At 60.3% G+C, this 17,401-nt stretch overlaps 1 protein-coding gene across 3 annotated transcripts in view; it reads left to right on the top strand.

Annotated features, from left to right (window-relative positions):
• The window catches only part of WNT7B (Wnt family member 7B), a 54,131-nt gene extending 37,072 nt beyond the window's left edge, over nucleotides 1-17,059 (top strand). For 2 of the 3 annotated variants that reach the window (XM_055394545.2, XM_055394546.2), the window contains exons 3-4: nucleotides 8,401-8,672; nucleotides 14,350-14,960. In XM_055394545.2, the coding sequence (XP_055250520.1) occupies nucleotides 8,401-8,672; nucleotides 14,350-14,829 (752 nt within the window). In that variant the 3' untranslated portion in view covers nucleotides 14,830-14,960. Of the gene's footprint in view, nucleotides 1-8,400; nucleotides 8,673-14,349 lie in introns of all 3 variants that reach the window. The other variant, XM_088837570.1, reaches the window with a different exon arrangement.
• The last annotated feature ends 342 nt before the right edge of the window (nucleotides 17,060-17,401 follow it).

The raw sequence follows: 17,401 nt of genomic DNA, 5'->3' as shown, positions 1-17,401 counted from the left end.
TGGGTGGAGAGTGGTCCGAGCATGGACTCTGGGGTCCTTGGGCAGATCCCAGCTCTGTGGTCAGCCTGCTGTGTGACCTCGGGCCAGTCCCCTGCCTCCTCTGAGCTAAGCACCCTCATGTGAAGGGGGACCCCAGGAAGGTTTAAATCGACTAGGACGAGTTGTGTTCAGTCCCCTGAAACTATCGGCTGCTGTAGGGTTTTTTGTTTGCTTTTGTTTGGGGGGAGTTTGCTGTGTTTTTTAAAATATTTATTTTATTTGACTGTCACTGCAGCACGCAGGATGTTTGATCTTCCTTGCAGTGTGAGGGGTCACTTTTGGTTGTGGCATGTGGGATCTAGTTCCCTGACCAGGGATCGAACCTGGACCCCCTGCCTTGGGAGTGTGGCGTCTTAGCCACCAGACCACCGGGGAAGTCCCTGCTGTGTTTGTGTAACAGCTTTATTCAGATATAGCTCATATCAGTACAACCCACGCATTTAATATACAACTCAGTGGTTTCAGTGTAGTCATAGGCTGTGCAACCATCACCATAGTCAATCCTAGAACATTTTCATCACTCCAAAAAGAAACGCTGTACCCCTCAGCGATCACCCTTCAGTCCCCATCGCCCTTGGCAACACTTGTCTGCTTTCTGTCCTTATGGACTCACCTGCTCTGGCCATCTCACATCAGTGGAATCGTACGATAGGTGGCCTTTTGTGTCTGGCACCTTTGAGCGTTACGTTTGCAAGGTTCATCTGTGTGGTAACCTGTGTCTGTACTTTGATCCTCGATGTGTCTTAGGTGTTTCATTGTGTTGAGGGACCGTGTTTTCTTTATCCATTCATCCGTTGATGGATATTTGGGTCATTTCCACCTTCTGGCTGTTGAGAATCATGCTGCCATTAGTATTCACATACAAGCTGTTGCGTGGACACGTGTTCGTTTCTCCTGGGTACATATCTAGGGGAGGGGTTGCTGGGTTACAGAGTAACTCTGTATTTAACACTTTGAAGAACTGCCAAACCGTTTGCATAATGAATGCACCATTTTCCATCCCCACCAGCGGTGCATGAAGGTTCTGGTTTCTCCACATCCTCATCAACACTTGTTAGTGTCTTTTTATTTTAGCCATTCTAGTGGGTGTGACAGACGATGAGAGGGTTGGATGGCATCACTGATTCAATGGACATGAACTTGGGCAAACTCCAGGAGATGGTGAGGGACAGGGAACCCTGGCGTGCTGCAGTCCCCAGGGTCACAAAGAGTCGGACGAGACTTGGCCACTGAACAGCAACAGCAAAGTGGGTGTGACATGCTCTCATCGTGGCTTTGATCTGCTCCCTTGATGGCTAACGATGTCGAACATCTTTTTGTGGGCTTAATGGCCATTTTTATACCTTCTTTGGAGAACTGTCCATTCAGATCCTTTGCCTGTTTTTAATTGGGTTGTTTGCCTTTTTATTATTGAATTGTAGAAAATACTGTGTTTTTTCAAAGCAGGGGAAGTACAGGTTGGCAGAGAGGTGGGGTCTGACAGAACCGAGCTGTTGGCCACAAGCATGGGCACACATTTGCTCACGCTCATGGGAACTGCATTTGCACACGTGTTCCCAGGGCACATGTGTGAGGACACAGGCAGCGGTGCACAGGATGCCCGAGCCTGTGGACATCACGGAGAGGCCGTGTGTGGTGTGTGACACACGCGTGGACATGAAGTGCAGCTCAGCGACCCTCTGTGTGCCAGGCCAGCCTGCCCCTGGGGCCACACTTGGGTCCTGTGACACGGGCACTCGGCCACATCAGAGCAGTTACCCTTATTATCCTTATTTTGCAAAGCGGGAACACTGAGATATACAAAGGCCCCTTGATTGGTCCAAGGCCACCCAACTGGTCAGTTTTAGGGTCTAGACTTGAACTCTAGGGCTCTGACTCTGAGGCCCCTCCCTGGGACCTTTGACTTTGACCTCACCTCAGTCATTTCAGAATGTCAGTTCTGGGTTTGCCCACTTCCTGAGCCTCTGTGTGACTTCGGGCAGCAAACCGTCTCTGTCTGGGCCTCAGACTCCTTGTGGAGTAGCACCGGATGGCCCCCCAGGCCCTCCCACCTCCACTTCTCAGAGGGGACAAGCACCTTTCTCACCATGCCTCCCCAGGCCTGCAGTTAATCAGGTCATCATGAGCTCAATTAGTGCTGGTCGTGGCTTTCTGAAAATAGTGTGCCAGGCCCCTCGGGATGCTAGGAAGTGGGATGTGGCTTTGAGTGGACCGTGAGGTAGGTGTGTGTGCCTGGGGCCTGGGGAGGGTGGGCAAGGGAGCTCTGCTCTGGGAGGGAGAGAGGAGCCCTGTCCTTCCCAGGCCCCCGCCTTACCCTGGAGCCACATCTGTCCCCCCCAGCGTGTGCATGTGTGCTGCCACTCAATCATGTCTGAGACCCCATAGACTGTAGCCCACCAGGCCCCTCTGTCCATGGGATTCTCCAGGCAAGAATACTGGAATGGTTGGCCATTTTCTCCTCCATTAACTGCTCACAAATCACTGCCTGGTCCCCAGGGTCCTCCTTGAGGTCAGGGTGAGGGGATGGAAGGGTGGGCGAGGCCCTGATGATCCGGGAAGACCCTCTTTCCCTGGACCTCAGGTCTGGCTGGCATGCAGTGGCGGGGGCAGGGCAGGGGGTTAAGTTTGAATAACCAGTGGGAAAGAGAGAGTGGAGCTGGATGGCCCCTGAGTGGCCAGCGACTCGGTTTACCTATGGGGCAGTGGTCTCCGAGGATCAGCTGTTTTGGATTCGTCTAGAACATGTGTGGAGGGGGCAGCTGGGCAGGCTGCCTGGGAGGAGGCTGTGGATAGCACAGAGAGGTGCCTGGCCCGTCCTGGGGGCCCCGAGCTGCACCTGGTTGTCCATGGCGCACCCTGGCCCCCTCACTTGGTGGCCATGAGGGAAATGCCTATTTATATTGTCTGCTCTTTGAGCTGTCCTGGGATCATGGGGCAAAAGGGGGCACAGGCTCAGAGAGCGTCTGTGACTTGCCTGGGGCTGCACAGCTGGTGTGACAGCACAAGTCCAGGGCGACCCTGCCTGCTCCTCCCCATCTGCCCGAGCCTCCCTCTCTGCTTCCCTGAAACCTCAGGTTGGGGGCCCTGCGTGGCTCACAGAGCCCACCTTGTCCCGAGTGCCAGACAGACAGCCAGGCCTGCTGCTGGCTCTGGGGTCTGCGGGTGGAGATCCGTCTGGGGTGGGCTCTGGATCCCAAGCAGGGCCCCTGGGCTCCCAAGCGCAAAGGGTGCCCCCCAGGACAGCGGCTGGCCCCAACAGACCGTCCCGGCTGCCTCCACCCAGCTCCCCACCCCCATCACCGGCTGCATCTGCAGCAGCCGCTGTGCTCACGTGTCCGTCGCTGCTGCTGCCCGAGCAAATCACTTCCCGCCCCTGAGGCTCAGTGTTCCCATCTGTGAGATGGGTCTCATCCAGAGGAGTTATTCCGTGGGTGGTCGTGGAGATAGAAGGGGATGATGCCATGTCGCACATCCAGCCCCCGCCCTGCTCATGTGTGGGCTCAGGGTATAATGCTGCGGGGTGGGGGCACACGGAGGAGTCAGACATGGATCCTGCCCACCACCCCTGCAGCCTGCGGGCACCTAGCAAGAGCCGGGGAGGGCATTTCACCACAAAGCGGGGCTTCTGGAAGCAGGGGTCCTCCTATCTGTGTTCAGAGCCTGGGTGAGCTGCAGGCATGCGGGCAGGCAGGCAGGGCTCCATGAAGAGGGAGCCAATGTTCTCCACGCAGACAGCAAGGAATCGGGCTGCTGTTTGCCCCAGCAGAGTGGTGTGCCTGGGGCGCAGCTGCACCTGCCCACAGGCGACCAGCTGTTGGGCTTGGACAGCAGGGCTTCACAGACTGGTGGGTGGGACAGGTGGGCAGGGCTGGAGGGCATCTCAAGGGCCCGGGAGTCCCGGATGTTTGCTGGGACAAGGCCCACAGGTTTGAGAGGCTTCTCTCTAATCTGAGCCCTCCCCGTTCTCACCCTAGAGGACAGGCAGCGGCCCCGGTGTGATCTGGTTGGGGAGGGGCCCACGTCCTCCTGCAGGCCAGGCACACTGTGAGTCAGCCCCCGAGTCAGCGTCCAGTTCTGTGAAGTGGGGCAACAAAGCCGTTGCATTAAATGAGAGGCATCTGCAGAGCGCGGGGCAGGGGGAGCGATCCCCTCCATCCCGAACCCCACGTGACTCCTCGGCTCCCCAGACCATGCCTCCCTCATGCTCACCTCCCCCTTGTCTCCATGGTGAGATGAGAGGGCCTGGCTCATTAAAACCAAATAAAAAAGGAATTAGCGGGAGTGGCAGCCCGGTGAGTAACGGATGAGTAACCGGGCCTGAGCTGAGCGCGGCAGAAACCAGGCGAGAGCAGAAGCGCTGGGCGGGGGCGCTGGGAGAGGCCCTGCAGACACGCAGCCTGGGCACCTGCCGGCCTGCTTGGGGCTTTAGGGGGGATGGGAGGGGGCGCCCCGCTTCTGGCTGCGGCCAGGGAGGAAGGGCCTTTGGGGAAGAAGAGGATGGGGGGCGTCCAGGGCCTCTGAGGGCACGCCCACATCCTGCTCGCTCAGGCAGGGCTTGGTTGCGGGACTTTTAACTCCGTGGGCCTGGCCTCCTGGTGGATTACACAACCGGAGGAGATTCCTCACCCCCTGCCCGGTGCCCAGCGTGTGGCACGCCCACTGTGAGGCTAGCTCCGCCTCCCCAGGGCTCCCAACCAGTGTTCACCTGCTGCTTAGCACTCCCCCACCCCCCACCCCACTGCCCACAGAGGCAGAGGCAGAGGCAGAATCTCGCCCCCTCCAAGGGGCTGTGCATCCTCTTCCCCTCTCCTCCTGCCCAAGGTGACTGAGGGCAAAGAGGCCACATAGTGGGTAGGATGACCTCCAGGCCCTCTCTCTGCAAAGCTGGGCTTGGATTCCACTGCCCGGGTTCAAGTCCTGCTTCAGCCATTAACACCCCGTTTCACAGCTTCCTATAGCTCAGTTGGTAAAAAACCTGCCTGCGATGCAGGAGAACCCAGTTCAATTCCCGGGTCGGGAAGATCCCCTGGAGAAGGGATAAGCTACCCACTCCAGTATTCCTGGGCTTCCCTTGTGGTTCAGCTGGTAAAGAATCCACCTGCAATGAGGGAAACCTGGGTTCCATCCCTGGGTTGGGAAGATCCCCTGGAGAAGGCAAGGGCTACCCACTCCAGTATTCTGGCCTGGAGAAGTCCATGGACTGTGGCAAAGAGTCGGACACGACTGAATGACTTTCACTTCACTTCACGGCTTCTGTGTACCTCGGGGTTCTCACCTGTGCTATGGGAATAAGGATGAAACCTGTCACATGACTGTCAGGACAGGTTGATGAGAACACGGATGAAGGGCCAGGGGGTACTGGCACTGTGAGAGCCGGTGAGGAGGAGGGATGCACAGCTCCGCTGATCTGCTTGCTAAATAGTTTCAGGAGCCCCCTCCCCCCGCAGCCAGCATGGGCTCTGAGGTCTAAACCCCACAGCTTCTTGCTCACCCCCACTCGGGCTGAAAGTGCCACCCACTTCACAGGACATCTCTGGCCACCCACACGCTGGCTCCCTGGCACCTCGGCCACCTCTTTCTTCACGACTCCTGATCTCCTACTCCCGGTCCAGGAACACCGAACTGTCGCACACCTCTGCACCTGCTGAACGTGTACCCGGAGCGTGCACGCACCATACACATACCACACAACTATACACACACACGCTCACACACTGGGACCCCATACACACAGACACACACATTCACACAAACACACCACACAGTCACACACACCACACACAAACAGTCACACACACCACGCACACAGTCACACATACCACACACCACACACACACATTCACACACCACACACAGTCACACACACCACACACACACCACACACACATTCACACACACCACACACACACATTCACACACACCACACACACACATTCACACACACACACCATAATGAGTTAACACACACTTCTTGTTAAGACTTAAAGATGTCACCTCTTGCAGGAAGCCTTCCCTGACTACTCCACCCCACCCCCCAGCCCCCCACTGAGAGGCAGATTGAGGAATCCTTGGAGGCTCCATGGTTCCTTGCACCCCTCCTCGTAGAGCTCTGTGGTCACCTCCTCTCCTGGAATCCCCCAAGTTCACTGCCGCCTCCCCTGCCCACGCACACCCAGGCATGAGCTAGTCAGCAGGCTCTGCCGGGCTCGGGCGGCACCAGAACCACAGAAGGAGCTCAGCCGCCCACTTTGCACCGCTCTCCCTGACCTGTCTGTCCGGCGCTCCCGGCTGGTGGCCAGGGCTCCTCCGTGCTTCTCCAAGAGCCCCTCACTGGGCTGAGGCTGACTTCTGACCGAGCAGTGACATTAGAGTGGTCCCCAGGCAGGAGGCGAAAGTGTAGGCAGAACGGGTCCGACCAGGATGAGCAGCAAGGCCCTGGGAGGGCGTTGCCCTTTGCAGCCCCTGGTCTTTCTGGGGAGAAAGGGGTGTTGGGCCCCACCCTTCCCTCAGCTCTTCTCAGAGGGTAGAAGTTTCCAGGAAGCCATGGCCCCCTCTGAGAGGGAGGCTGACCAAAGCCTCCTCCGCCCTGGGCCCCTGAGACCCTGGTCCTCATCCTGAATGGGAGTAACCCCGGGAGCAGGGACCCCAGATAAGTGGGCCCCCAGGGTGAGCCCCCAGAGTGTAGGTACTTGCTGAGGACAAGTACCTCACCAAGGGTGAGCCTCCTAGGGGAGTGGGGACTCCTCTGGATGAGCCCCCCTCAGCCGGTTGGTGGGTGAGGAGGCGGGCCCCAGAGCACATGGCCAGCACCCAGGATGAGGCCGGGCAGGCAGTCGGTGCTCAGTGGATGCTTGTGGAATGGACCTAACTTGACTCTCAGCCCTCTCTCAAGCTGGGGGCACCATGCCAGCCCCCAACAACAGGGACAGTAGGCAAGAACACGGGGCATGTTGGTGCTCTTGGGGCACAAGCGCTGGGCTTGTGCAAGGAGGGCTCCTGGGTTTCCAGGTCCCCTGAGTCTGACTGGGCCACCCCCTGCTGTGGCTGAGGGCACTACTATTCCCACCCACCAGAGCCGGGCTTTGGTCCAGTCAACACCTCTGAGCTCTGGACCCTTAGTGGCAGGTGCTGGGGACTGCACAGTCCCCGTCATGGCCCACAGGGAGCCTCTCTGCTTGTGGGCAAGGTGAGCGGTGCCTGAGAGACTGGGGCTTGGATGGCTGGATGCACAGGCAGGGGACGGGGCATGGAAAATAAAGAATTCAAGTTGGGACTGCCCAACTAAGGGGCCTTTGACCCACGTGAAGCCAGGAAGTCCCAGTGGTAGGCCTCACCAGGTGAACAGTGTCAAGAGCAATGAGAGGGTCAGATCTGACACTGAGGGTGGTCAGGCAGCCGGGGCTGTCTTCTGGCTGGTGGTCTGGGAAGGCTGCTTGGAGGAGGAGACATTGGAACTGGCTTTGGAAGGCTGTAAAAATTTGGGCATGAAAGGGAAGGAAATTCCACCCAAAAGACCAGGAAACCTCCAGGAGCATGTGACCAGCACCGGAATTTGAGTTGTTTGGGGTGGAAGATAGGGAGAGAGGGCTGGGGATCCAACCCTGCACGGACTTCAGGCTTTCCCTTTCCAGCTCAGGCAGCGGAGGGGGAGGGAATGTGTGCGTAGTACACATGTGTGCGGAACTGCACTTTGCACCCGCCTGGAGGATGGTTGGGGAGTGGGGTGGCAGGGGAGACCGGTGCCCCAGCCTGGCAGTTCAGTGTCCCCTGAAGCAGGCAGGGGTGATGGAGAAGGAAGATTCAGGCGGCCAGAGCCTGGTGAGGGGGTGACAGTGGGTGGTTCGAGAGAGAGATGGCAGCAAAGGGGTTCGGGGTCCACTGCAAGCTGGGGGGATGCTGCCTGGCCCCTAGCCGGTGGGGTGGGCGCCTCTAAAGGGATCAGCACAGGTGGTCGGCTTGTGAAGAGCAGTGCTGGGAGGCTGGCAGAGGTGCAGACCCCAAACAGTCCCTCCCAGGACCCCCAACTGCTGTCTCCCATTTGGAAACTGCACCCCCACCCCTTGCCCCCACACTCCCCCCACCCCCGCCCAGGCTCCTGGGACAGGAAGAGAAAGGTCTTTCGTGCTGGCAGCAGGGCCAGGGCACGCACCGAGTGCCCAAGGTGTACTGTCCTTACGACAGCCCTGCCAGGTGGGTTCCATCAGCCCCACGTGGCTGAGTCGGAAGCTCAGAGATGGCCAGGGCTGAGCCCTGGGTCACATGGCTGGCCGGCAGCAGGATCAGGGCCCAGCACCGGGCCGCCTGAGCCCACAGAGCTGGGACCTGCGGGGCTCACCGTCCGCACCCGTCCCCTCCCCGCAGGGAGCCGTGAGGCCGCCTTCACCTATGCCATCACCGCGGCCGGCGTGGCCCACGCCGTCACCGCCGCCTGCAGCCAGGGCAACCTCAGCAACTGCGGTTGCGACCGCGAGAAACAGGGCTACTACAACCAGGCCGAGGGCTGGAAGTGGGGCGGCTGCTCTGCCGACGTGCGCTATGGCATCGACTTCTCCCGGCGCTTCGTGGACGCCCGCGAGATCAAGAAAAACGCCAGGCGCCTCATGAACCTGCACAACAACGAGGCGGGCAGGAAGGTAGGGCGGGCGCGGGGCGGGGCGGGCGGGGCGGGGCGACACGGAACTGGGCGGGGCGGGAGCTGAAAGGGGCGGGACGACGCAGGCAGGGGGCGGGGCGGGGCAGGCCTGCTTCAGGTGTGACAGCTGCGTCACCCAGTTACCCAGGGAGGGTCCGGAACTCTCTGAGATTTGGGCTTCTCTTCGAGCGAAGGGAGTTGGTGAACTGAGCCCTGAAGGTGCAGGGTGGGTAGTGCTGGGCACAAGCCATCTCTTGTCAGTCCTAAGCTCTAAGCGTTGGGCCTTTCTATTCCCACTGCAGAGATTTGAAAACTGAGGGTGGGACTAGAGAAGTGATATGTCCGCAGCCCCCAGCTGGTGGGCAGTGGTGTGAGACAGGGACCCCTTTGGCACACGGGGTAGGAGCCGGGCCTGGCAAGCGTCGTGGCGGGGGCGGGGGCGGGGAAGGCCTCTAGGCCACAGTCTGTGTCCCTGCCCCGCTCCTATAGGAGTCATGCCAATACACCCAGAAAGGCTTCCTGGAGGAGGTGGCCTTTGATTCACTTTGGGAGGCTGGAGGAAGTGGTGGTGCCAGGAAGCAGGAGCAGCCTGAGGAAAGGCAGAAACTGCCTCTTGAGCAGCCAGCTTCATGCGTGGGGTGGGGTGCAGAGATGTGCGTGATCAAGGAAGGTGTTCAAGCTGGGACATAGTGGGGAAGAAGTCAGGGCGGGTCCAGCCCCGCCTCGGGGAGATGAGGGCCCCAGATACTGGGCTGGGAGGAGCGGCCGCCATGGCGGCAAGATGGCCCGAGATAGGGCAGCCAGCCGAGCGGAACGCCTCTGGGTCTGGCTCTCCAGCCCTGGGGGCTGCACCCAGGGCACCAGGGCCTGAGGGGCTCTGCAGGCCAGGGACAGACTAGCCTTTCCTGGCAAAGAAGACTTGAAAATGTCCTCTGCCCCCAAGCGCAGAGCTGAGCTCATTCAGTCAACCAATGCTCCTGCCCAGTCTTTGCGCCAGGAGTTATGCTGGGCACAGCGCACAGGTGGAGTGAGACATGCCTTGGCTGTGGGAGCTCCCCCAGCACCCAGTGGGCCCACATGCAGGGAGCCCAGGGGCCTGAGGGAAGGGCAGCAGTCGCTTCCTGAAGGCAGTGGTGTCCTCGGGACACCTCGAAGGACGTGCCAGAGCTGAGAAGAGCAGAAGCAGAGAGTGAGGGTTGAGGGCGGGGGAGGGACCCAGGGGAAGAGGGGGCAACTGCAGAGGGTTCGGGCGTGTGGGAGCACCAGGGGTGGGTGAGACAGGGCTTGAGACATATGCAGGGGCCAGCCCAGAATGGGCCTTGAACGCCAGGCCCAGGCTTTGACTTCATCTTATAGAAGCGGAGGTTGTCCTGCAGCCAGTGGTTGTCCAGTTATTGTCAGATGGACAAATGAGTGAAGAACTGAGTCTTCGTCTCCATGGCGTCTGCAGATGACGTTTAGGCTCCGTTCTCCATGTCTCTGTGTATGTGTGTGTGTGTTAGTCTCTTAGTCAGGTCTGACTCTTTGCAACGCCACGGACTGTAGCCTGCCAGGCTCCTCTGTCCATGGAATTCTCCAGGCGAGAATACTAGAGTGGATTGCCATTTCCTTCTCCAGGGGATCTTCCTGACCCAGGGATCAAACCTGGGTCTCCAGCATTGCAGGCAGATTCTTTACCATCTGAGCCATGAGGGAAGCCCCAGGCTCCATTCTCTGGGTGCAGGCAATGGTGATCTGTGTCTGGAAGGGCAGAAGAGAGAGAGATTCACTTACATGGAGGGCACCAGGAGGGCTCCCTGGAGGAGGAGGCACATCTGAAGTCTAAACTGAACCAATCCCCTTTGAGCCTCTGCAGTGGCTTAGTTCTTGAGCAGGGGCTTTCCCACACCCTTGGGAGAACAGTCTCACTGTCTCCATTTTATATTTGGGGACTTGATGGCTGGGAGGTGGGGGGTGGCAATTGCCAGGTGGTAAAAAGGCATAGGGGAAGTGGAGACTAGCAGGATTGGGCCTGAGGAAGACAGGAGGGCTGACAACAGGATGGGCCTGGGGCTGTTCGGGGTGGGGGTGGAGGAGTTGGGATGGAGAAGAGTCAATATATTGGAGGCGGCGGGGAAGGGGGGGGCTGGGGGGGAGGGTGCGGAGTGGTTGACTGGGGTGGAGCCGTGAAACCCGGAAGCCATGCTCTAAGGAGAAGCAGACTGTTGGAGGCAAGGGGGGGCAGATGAGCCGTGCGAGGGCCTGTCGGGACCAGGGCAGCCACAGCAAAGGCCTCTAACGTGGTCAGCAGCCAGGATTCTCCGGCTGACACTGTCCCCAGCTGTCCATGAAGCCCTGGCTGGCCCTGTCCCTCTCCCATGTCCATCTCCTCCCCCTCAGGTAGAAGGCACCTTGTGCCCCTCCCCCTGCCCCCCAACAGCCCCAACCCCGTGGTGCTGTGCAGCCCGTATGTAGTCTGAGATCTTGGAAAAGGCCAGTGGTGGTGACCACACAGGGCCCCCTGGGGGCTTATCATGGCAGCTGAGATGGGTGGGCATGGCTTCTGAGGTTTCCTGGAGAGCTGAGTCCAAACCTTCACGGGTCACTCTAGTGCTGGGGCACCCTGGCCCCATTGTAGAGCAGCCAGGCCACACTGAAGTCCCACAGCGAAGTGGCTTCCTCGCACAGAGCCAGAGGCCCAAAGTCAAGGTGTCTGTAGGCCCGAGCTCCCTCCAGAGGCTCCGGGGAGGGTCCTTCTGGCCTCTTCCAGCTCCAGGGGCCGCGGGCACTCCTTGGCTTGTGGCCGCATCATCCAGTCTCTGCCTCTGTCTTCACACGGACCTCCTCTGCGTCTGTGTCCCTCCTCTCCTGTCTCTTACAAGGACACAGGTCCCTGGACTCGGACCCCCGAACCAGGACCATCTCATCGCGAGTCTTACCTTACTTACATCTGCAAACTTCCCATCTCCAAAGAAGGGCACATTCTGAGGGGCTGAGTGGACACACATTTGCGAGGACACTCTTCAGCCCACCCCAGACTGGCACACTGCCCACTGAATCCCTTGTGGGCCAGGATCAGACAAGCTGAGTGTGCAGACCTGCTCAACTCTGAGCTTCTTCAGGGGACTCCCCCTAACTGAGCACCCTCCCCAGAGTGTAGGCCAGCCCCTATTCTGGGAAGAACCCCAGTCTGCCCTTTTCTGGAGCTCCCTAGGGGAGGAGTGAGGCCCAGGGCTCAGCCAGCAGCTCCTCTGGGCAGGGTGGGTCGGTCTCTCTGTGCCCTCCTAGGTGGTCTCCTGGGGCAGTGGGGGCTGGCACCACCATCTCTCTCTGTCTTATCATGAGCGCTCTGGAGCCGGAAACAGCACATTCTTGAATCCTGTGATCACTTCCCGGGAGAGTGAGCCCCGGGGACCCAGCCAAGCGAGGCTTCAGACCCTTGCTCTGCACACGGCGGTCCAATCAGCTTCATCTGCAGACTGTCACCGGCCTGGCCATAGAGGAGCTGACTGTGGAGGGAAGGGGTTCAGGGCGGGCGGCAGAGCGGGGCAGCAGGCAGCCTTTCAGTGGGCCAACGTGGGCACACCGATGGACCACCCGGCCTGCACCTAGGCTAGCCTGGACACTCTGCCAGGTCTCTGGCCATCACCGCCCATCTGAGGAGGCACCTCTTGGGCCAGCAGCATGGGGTGGGGCCAGCTGCCCCCCGGGCTGGGGCTCTGAGAGGGCTATGCATCCGGTCAGCTCCTGGCCTGGAGCATCCATGGCAGGCAGAGTGACCAGGGCAAGGAAGCTTCCAAGCTCTGAAGGGCAGATTAGTAGAGTGAGGAAAGGTCCCCTGGAGGACACTCCGGGATTCTTCCTGGAGAATCTCATGGACAGAGGAACCTGGCGGGCTACAGTCCATGGGGTCACAAAAAGTCAGACACAACTGAAGCGACAGCACACAACGGTCCAAGCAAAGATGATCATGGGGTGGGGTGGAGGGAGCGGAAGGAGAGGTCAGACTGGGATGAACAAGAGTGAGGAGAGGGCTGGGAGGCAGAGGAGAGGCCTAGATACATATTTTCTGAAGAGGTCGCACCTTCACCCAGATCCCCAGACCAGACTTCTGGCCGGTGCCGCCAACCCAGACGCCCCACGGCAGTCATCACGCCCTGCAATTCCAGTTCTGAATATTCCCCTGGGCCCCCTTCCCCTCCTCCAAGCATGGGGTCCCTCCCCACCACGGCCTGCCGGTGGTGGAGCGTCAGCCTTCCGTCTCCTCCCTCCTGCCCCCTCCCCATCCGTCTCCACCCAGGACATCATCCACACAGAAGAGGAGACCCTCGCCCCCTAAACTTCAGGCCGCCAGCCGCACATTTGGGTCGAATCTTCCCTTCGTGGCGATGGTGACGGCTCTCCAGACTTTCTCGCGATGCACCCCTCCTGGAATGCCGCTCCTCTTTGTCTAATGAGCTTCTCTGCTCCTCCGTCTACACCTAGTACAGGCACCACCTCCTCCAGGAAGCCCCCGCACCAGGCAACCACCCGCTCTCACAAGCGCCTGACTTTGCTGCTTTGTGTGTCAGCTTCCTGGGCGTCCCGGGCTTCCTCACCTTGGTCCACAGCCCGTGCGGTCAGGGTGGGCGGGAAAGGGGTTGGGCGTCACCAGCGCCGCGGGACGTTCCTCTGTTTCTCTCACTTGCTCATTCACTCACTCACTGAGGGACAGGGCTGGGGTTCTGGAGCAGGAGGCAGAGGGTGGCCAAGACCACGGAGGGCTAGGCTGTCACAGCGAGGCCAGCGGGAGCTAAGACAGCTGACAAATGGCCCTTGTGCAGTTGTGGGGCGGCAGCTAATGATTCCCCATCTTTAATCAGACCTGGCTGGCAGGGCCTTTTCGATCTGAGTAAATGAGTGCCCGGGGTCAGGGCTGGCTCTGGGAATCAGCCTTCCGGGGCCAAGGAGGGAGGCCCAAGGAAAACACACGGCTGCACCCATCACGGGCCCTCGGGGAGCTGGGGAGAAAGAACAACACTGGTCGGAGGGCGGCTTCCCAGCAGACGGCACGCCTGGGCCTCACTGATCCGTGCGCTCACCCCCCACCTGCCCCCACTCTGTCCTTTAGCAAAGGTGTGCAGAGCTCCATGTGCGTGCCAGGCTTCCATTGAACAGCCACTTATTAAGTGCTGACTGCATGCCAAAGCCAACACCAGGCACCAGGGTGGGGAGAGGAGAGACCGGGTGGGGGTCCGCAGTTACTGAGCACCTGCTCTTGCTGGACCTGCTACCCCGCCTGGAGGGGTGCCTGCACCGGCTTCTCCCCCGGCTGCTCTGTGACCTTCAGTGAGCCCCACGCCTGCCCCATCCACCCAGCCTCAGCTTCCTCATCAGTGCCGTGACTTCCAGCTCCCTGAAGGGTTGTGAGAATCTCGTGGAACACATTTGATGAGCGCACGCCTTGCTCTGCCGAGTTCTGAATATTCTCACAGGGATCCTCACAGGGTCCTGTGCAGTAAGGGACCTTGTGGTCAGTAGCCCCATTTCATGGATGAGGAAACGGAGGCTCAGAGAGGAGGAAACACTGATGTGTGTCACACGGTGGGAAGTGGGGAGCCAGATCCGGGTCAGACGGAGGCCCGGTGGAAGGCCCCCCACCACCCATCGCCCCTCCCCCACCTCCCCCGCCGGTACTGAGCCTGCCCTGTGGCCCGCAGGTCCTGGAGGAGCGCATGAAGTTGGAGTGCAAGTGCCATGGTGTGTCAGGCTCGTGCACCACCAAGACGTGCTGGACCACGCTGCCCAAGTTCCGCGAGGTGGGCCACCTGCTGAAGGAGAAGTACAACGTGGCCGTGCAGGTCGAGGTGGTGCGCGCCAGCCGCCTGCGCCAGCCCACCTTCCTGCGCATCAAGCAGCTGCGCAGCTACCAGAAGCCCATGGAGACGGACCTGGTGTACATCGAGAAGTCCCCCAACTACTGCGAGGAGGACGCGGCCACGGGCAGCGTGGGCACGCAGGGCCGCCTGTGCAACCGCACGTCGCCCGGCGCGGACGGCTGCGACACCATGTGCTGCGGCCGGGGCTACAACACCCACCAGTACACCAAGGTCTGGCAGTGCAACTGCAAGTTCCACTGGTGCTGCTTCGTCAAGTGCAACACGTGCAGCGAGCGCACCGAGGTCTTCACCTGCAAGTGAGCGGCCCCGCCCGCGCCGCCCGCTGTGCCGCCGAGGCCCCGCCCCGCGCCCCGGCGCCTGACCGCGCAGGCAGCGGTGTGTGCGGAGGTGGGCGCTCCAGCAGCGGGAGAGCTCCCACGGGGCGGTCCCCTTTTCCTGGCCCACAGCGGCTCTCTCCTGCCACACCAGTCCCCGCTTGCGGCAGAACAGTGCCCGTCAGCTGGTCCAGAGGGCAAGGCCTGTGGCGCGAGAGTCCCCGGCGGCGCCCAGTGCATTTCTTTTCTCCGGGACCGTGAACCTCAAGGACACACACATACCCGGAAACAAAGCGACAAGACTCCGAGCATCTTTCTCCCCCAGCCTGGTGGTACAGGATGCAGAAAGACTTTGTCCCAGGCCTCAGTGGTCACTGGGCTCCGGGGCAGTCTGGGCAGATGTCCACAAGAATTATTTATGTTTTCTTAGTATCCGAAGAGGATTTTAGCACTATGGCATAGCCGGTCCTAACTCTGTACTCTGTTAGCGTGTCCCCTTCTTGGCCCCTGGGTACCCGCGGGAGCATCCCTGTGTATGGCGCTGTCCAGGGGGAGACGGCCGGCGCACGTGCTCTCCACGTGAGCTGGGCGGGGGCCTTGGTGGCTAGCATGGCCGAGACAGCCTGTGAGGAGAGCCACGGACAGACCATGGAAAGACCTCTGGCTCTTTCCTCCTTCCTTTTGAAAATCGTATCTAGCAAATCAGATTGTCACCCACGTCAGGTTCCAGGAGTGCTGTGTCCCTGAGTGCTGTTGCTCTTCCAGCCCCCCACCAGCCTGATGCCCCCCTAGTTTACAGAACCGCCTTCTACCCTGGAATCAGCTGGACCCCCAGCATTGTGCCAGGGCAGGCTGGTGGGACAGGGGGACAGCTCAGGGGTATTTGCCTTATTCGACAGATGGGGACCCTGAGGCCCAGAGTAGCTCAAGAACTAGCGAGAGACCCCCAAGGCTGTGAGTGGAGGCTCTCACCTGGGCTCAGGCTTCCTGACTGCCATTCCGGGGCTCCTGACCTGAAGGACGTGCTCTGGGGACACCCAGGGTGACAGGCAGTCCCCATGCCTTGAAAACTCTGGCTGTGCCCTTCCTCCCCCTGCCAGCTTCAGTGGGGTCCGCGCCCCCTCCCCGAGGTGCCTTTGAGGGTTTCTCTGGTGGTCTCCTTGCCCAGTCCAGTTCTTTTCATCCTGACCCTGATGCTGAGAAAGCTTAAGATCCAGGGCACTGCTCTGCCAGGGTCCCACCTGCTGCGCCAGCAGAGAGCTGCCCTCCAGTCATCCGTGGTCCCCACCCCACGCAGACCCTTCCTTGAGGTTAAGTTACCCTGAAACCGGGGAGACAGGAATGGAAAGGGGTCCTGTTTGGCTCTAAGCCGTGGGCCAGGTGGGGAGAGAGTAGGGACCTGAGACTCAGCGCTGGACATGCCCTCTGCCGATACTCCTGCCCACCCTGGGGAGACCGAGGCACAAGGTGTCCAGGGCCGGAAAGGACGGTGCGCGCTGGCTCGCAGTACACCACTGTCCGTGCACTCGTCCCTGGCCTGAGCTTAAGGCGTCTTCTGTCAGAATCCCATGGAAGTGTACCTTCAGGCCACTAACCAGACAAGTGGGCTGGACACTAGCCTGGGGTGAGTGACACTGGGCCCTGGCCCTGGTGTCTACCCTGCCTGCCTGCATGATGCCAGGACATGCCACCAACAGCTGCTGTCCTGGGAGCTCCCAGGCCACTGTGAAAGCCCCCAGCCCCCTTCCCTCCCCCCTACCCCAGGTCCCAGGATGACCCCCCTGAGTCCACAGGCCTAGCATCCTCTGCCGAGAAACCTGGTTAACTTATATTGTTATATAGCGTCGAAATGTCTATAGTGTCTTTTAAATTATTGTGGCCTACACTGGGTACTGGAGGGCAGGGGAATGGCCACGCTGTCCCCGAGCTAGGCTCCTCCTTCTGCTTGAAAGCGGCCCTTGGACCCCTGGGGCCCCTGATGCCACCAAGTCATGTGCACTGTCCCTCGGCTACTCGGTGGCCGCCACCAAGACCCCACCCTCCCCTAATAGGATGTCACCCTTCCCTTGGGTGGGGGCGGGGGTGTCGTGTGGCCCAGGCAGGGATGCTGGTGGCCACCCCCCACCCCTTCAGGAGAGCTGGCGGGTTTCTGATGGGCTGTGTCTGGCCTCTCCGGGTGGGGAGCGCTCGGCTCCAATAAAGCTGGAATCAGAGAAGCAAGTGTGTGAAGTCTCTGCAGCCCTTGCCGCGGGGGTGGGGGAGAGACGCCCGAGCTGTCCCCTGAGGACAAGGCCTCCCACCCTTTGGACCCCGCTGTGTGGGCAGAGCTGGCGCTGTGCTGATGGCCCTTCCCCCACCCTGTCCTTCACACCTTGCTGGGGGGGCCCCCAAGAACTTTGGGCCTGTCCTCACCAAGCAAGGGCCACAGCTGGGGGGCTGGACACAGACTCTGAGGCCTCCCCAGACAGCCTGGGTCAGGCCACAGGGGCAGGAGGGTCATGGCCTGGTTCCGGGGTCTGCTCTTGGGAGAGGGAGGCTGAAAGCGGGAGGCCCTGGCC

Source organism: Moschus berezovskii, chromosome 6 (genome assembly GCF_049115385.1).
Source record: "Moschus berezovskii isolate FMDL1 chromosome 6, NW_MosBer_1.0, whole genome shotgun sequence".
Taxonomy (NCBI): Eukaryota; Metazoa; Chordata; class Mammalia; order Artiodactyla; family Moschidae; genus Moschus; species Moschus berezovskii.
The sequence above is the reverse complement of the archived record's forward strand: the minus strand, read 5'-3'. Positions and strand labels throughout refer to the sequence as shown.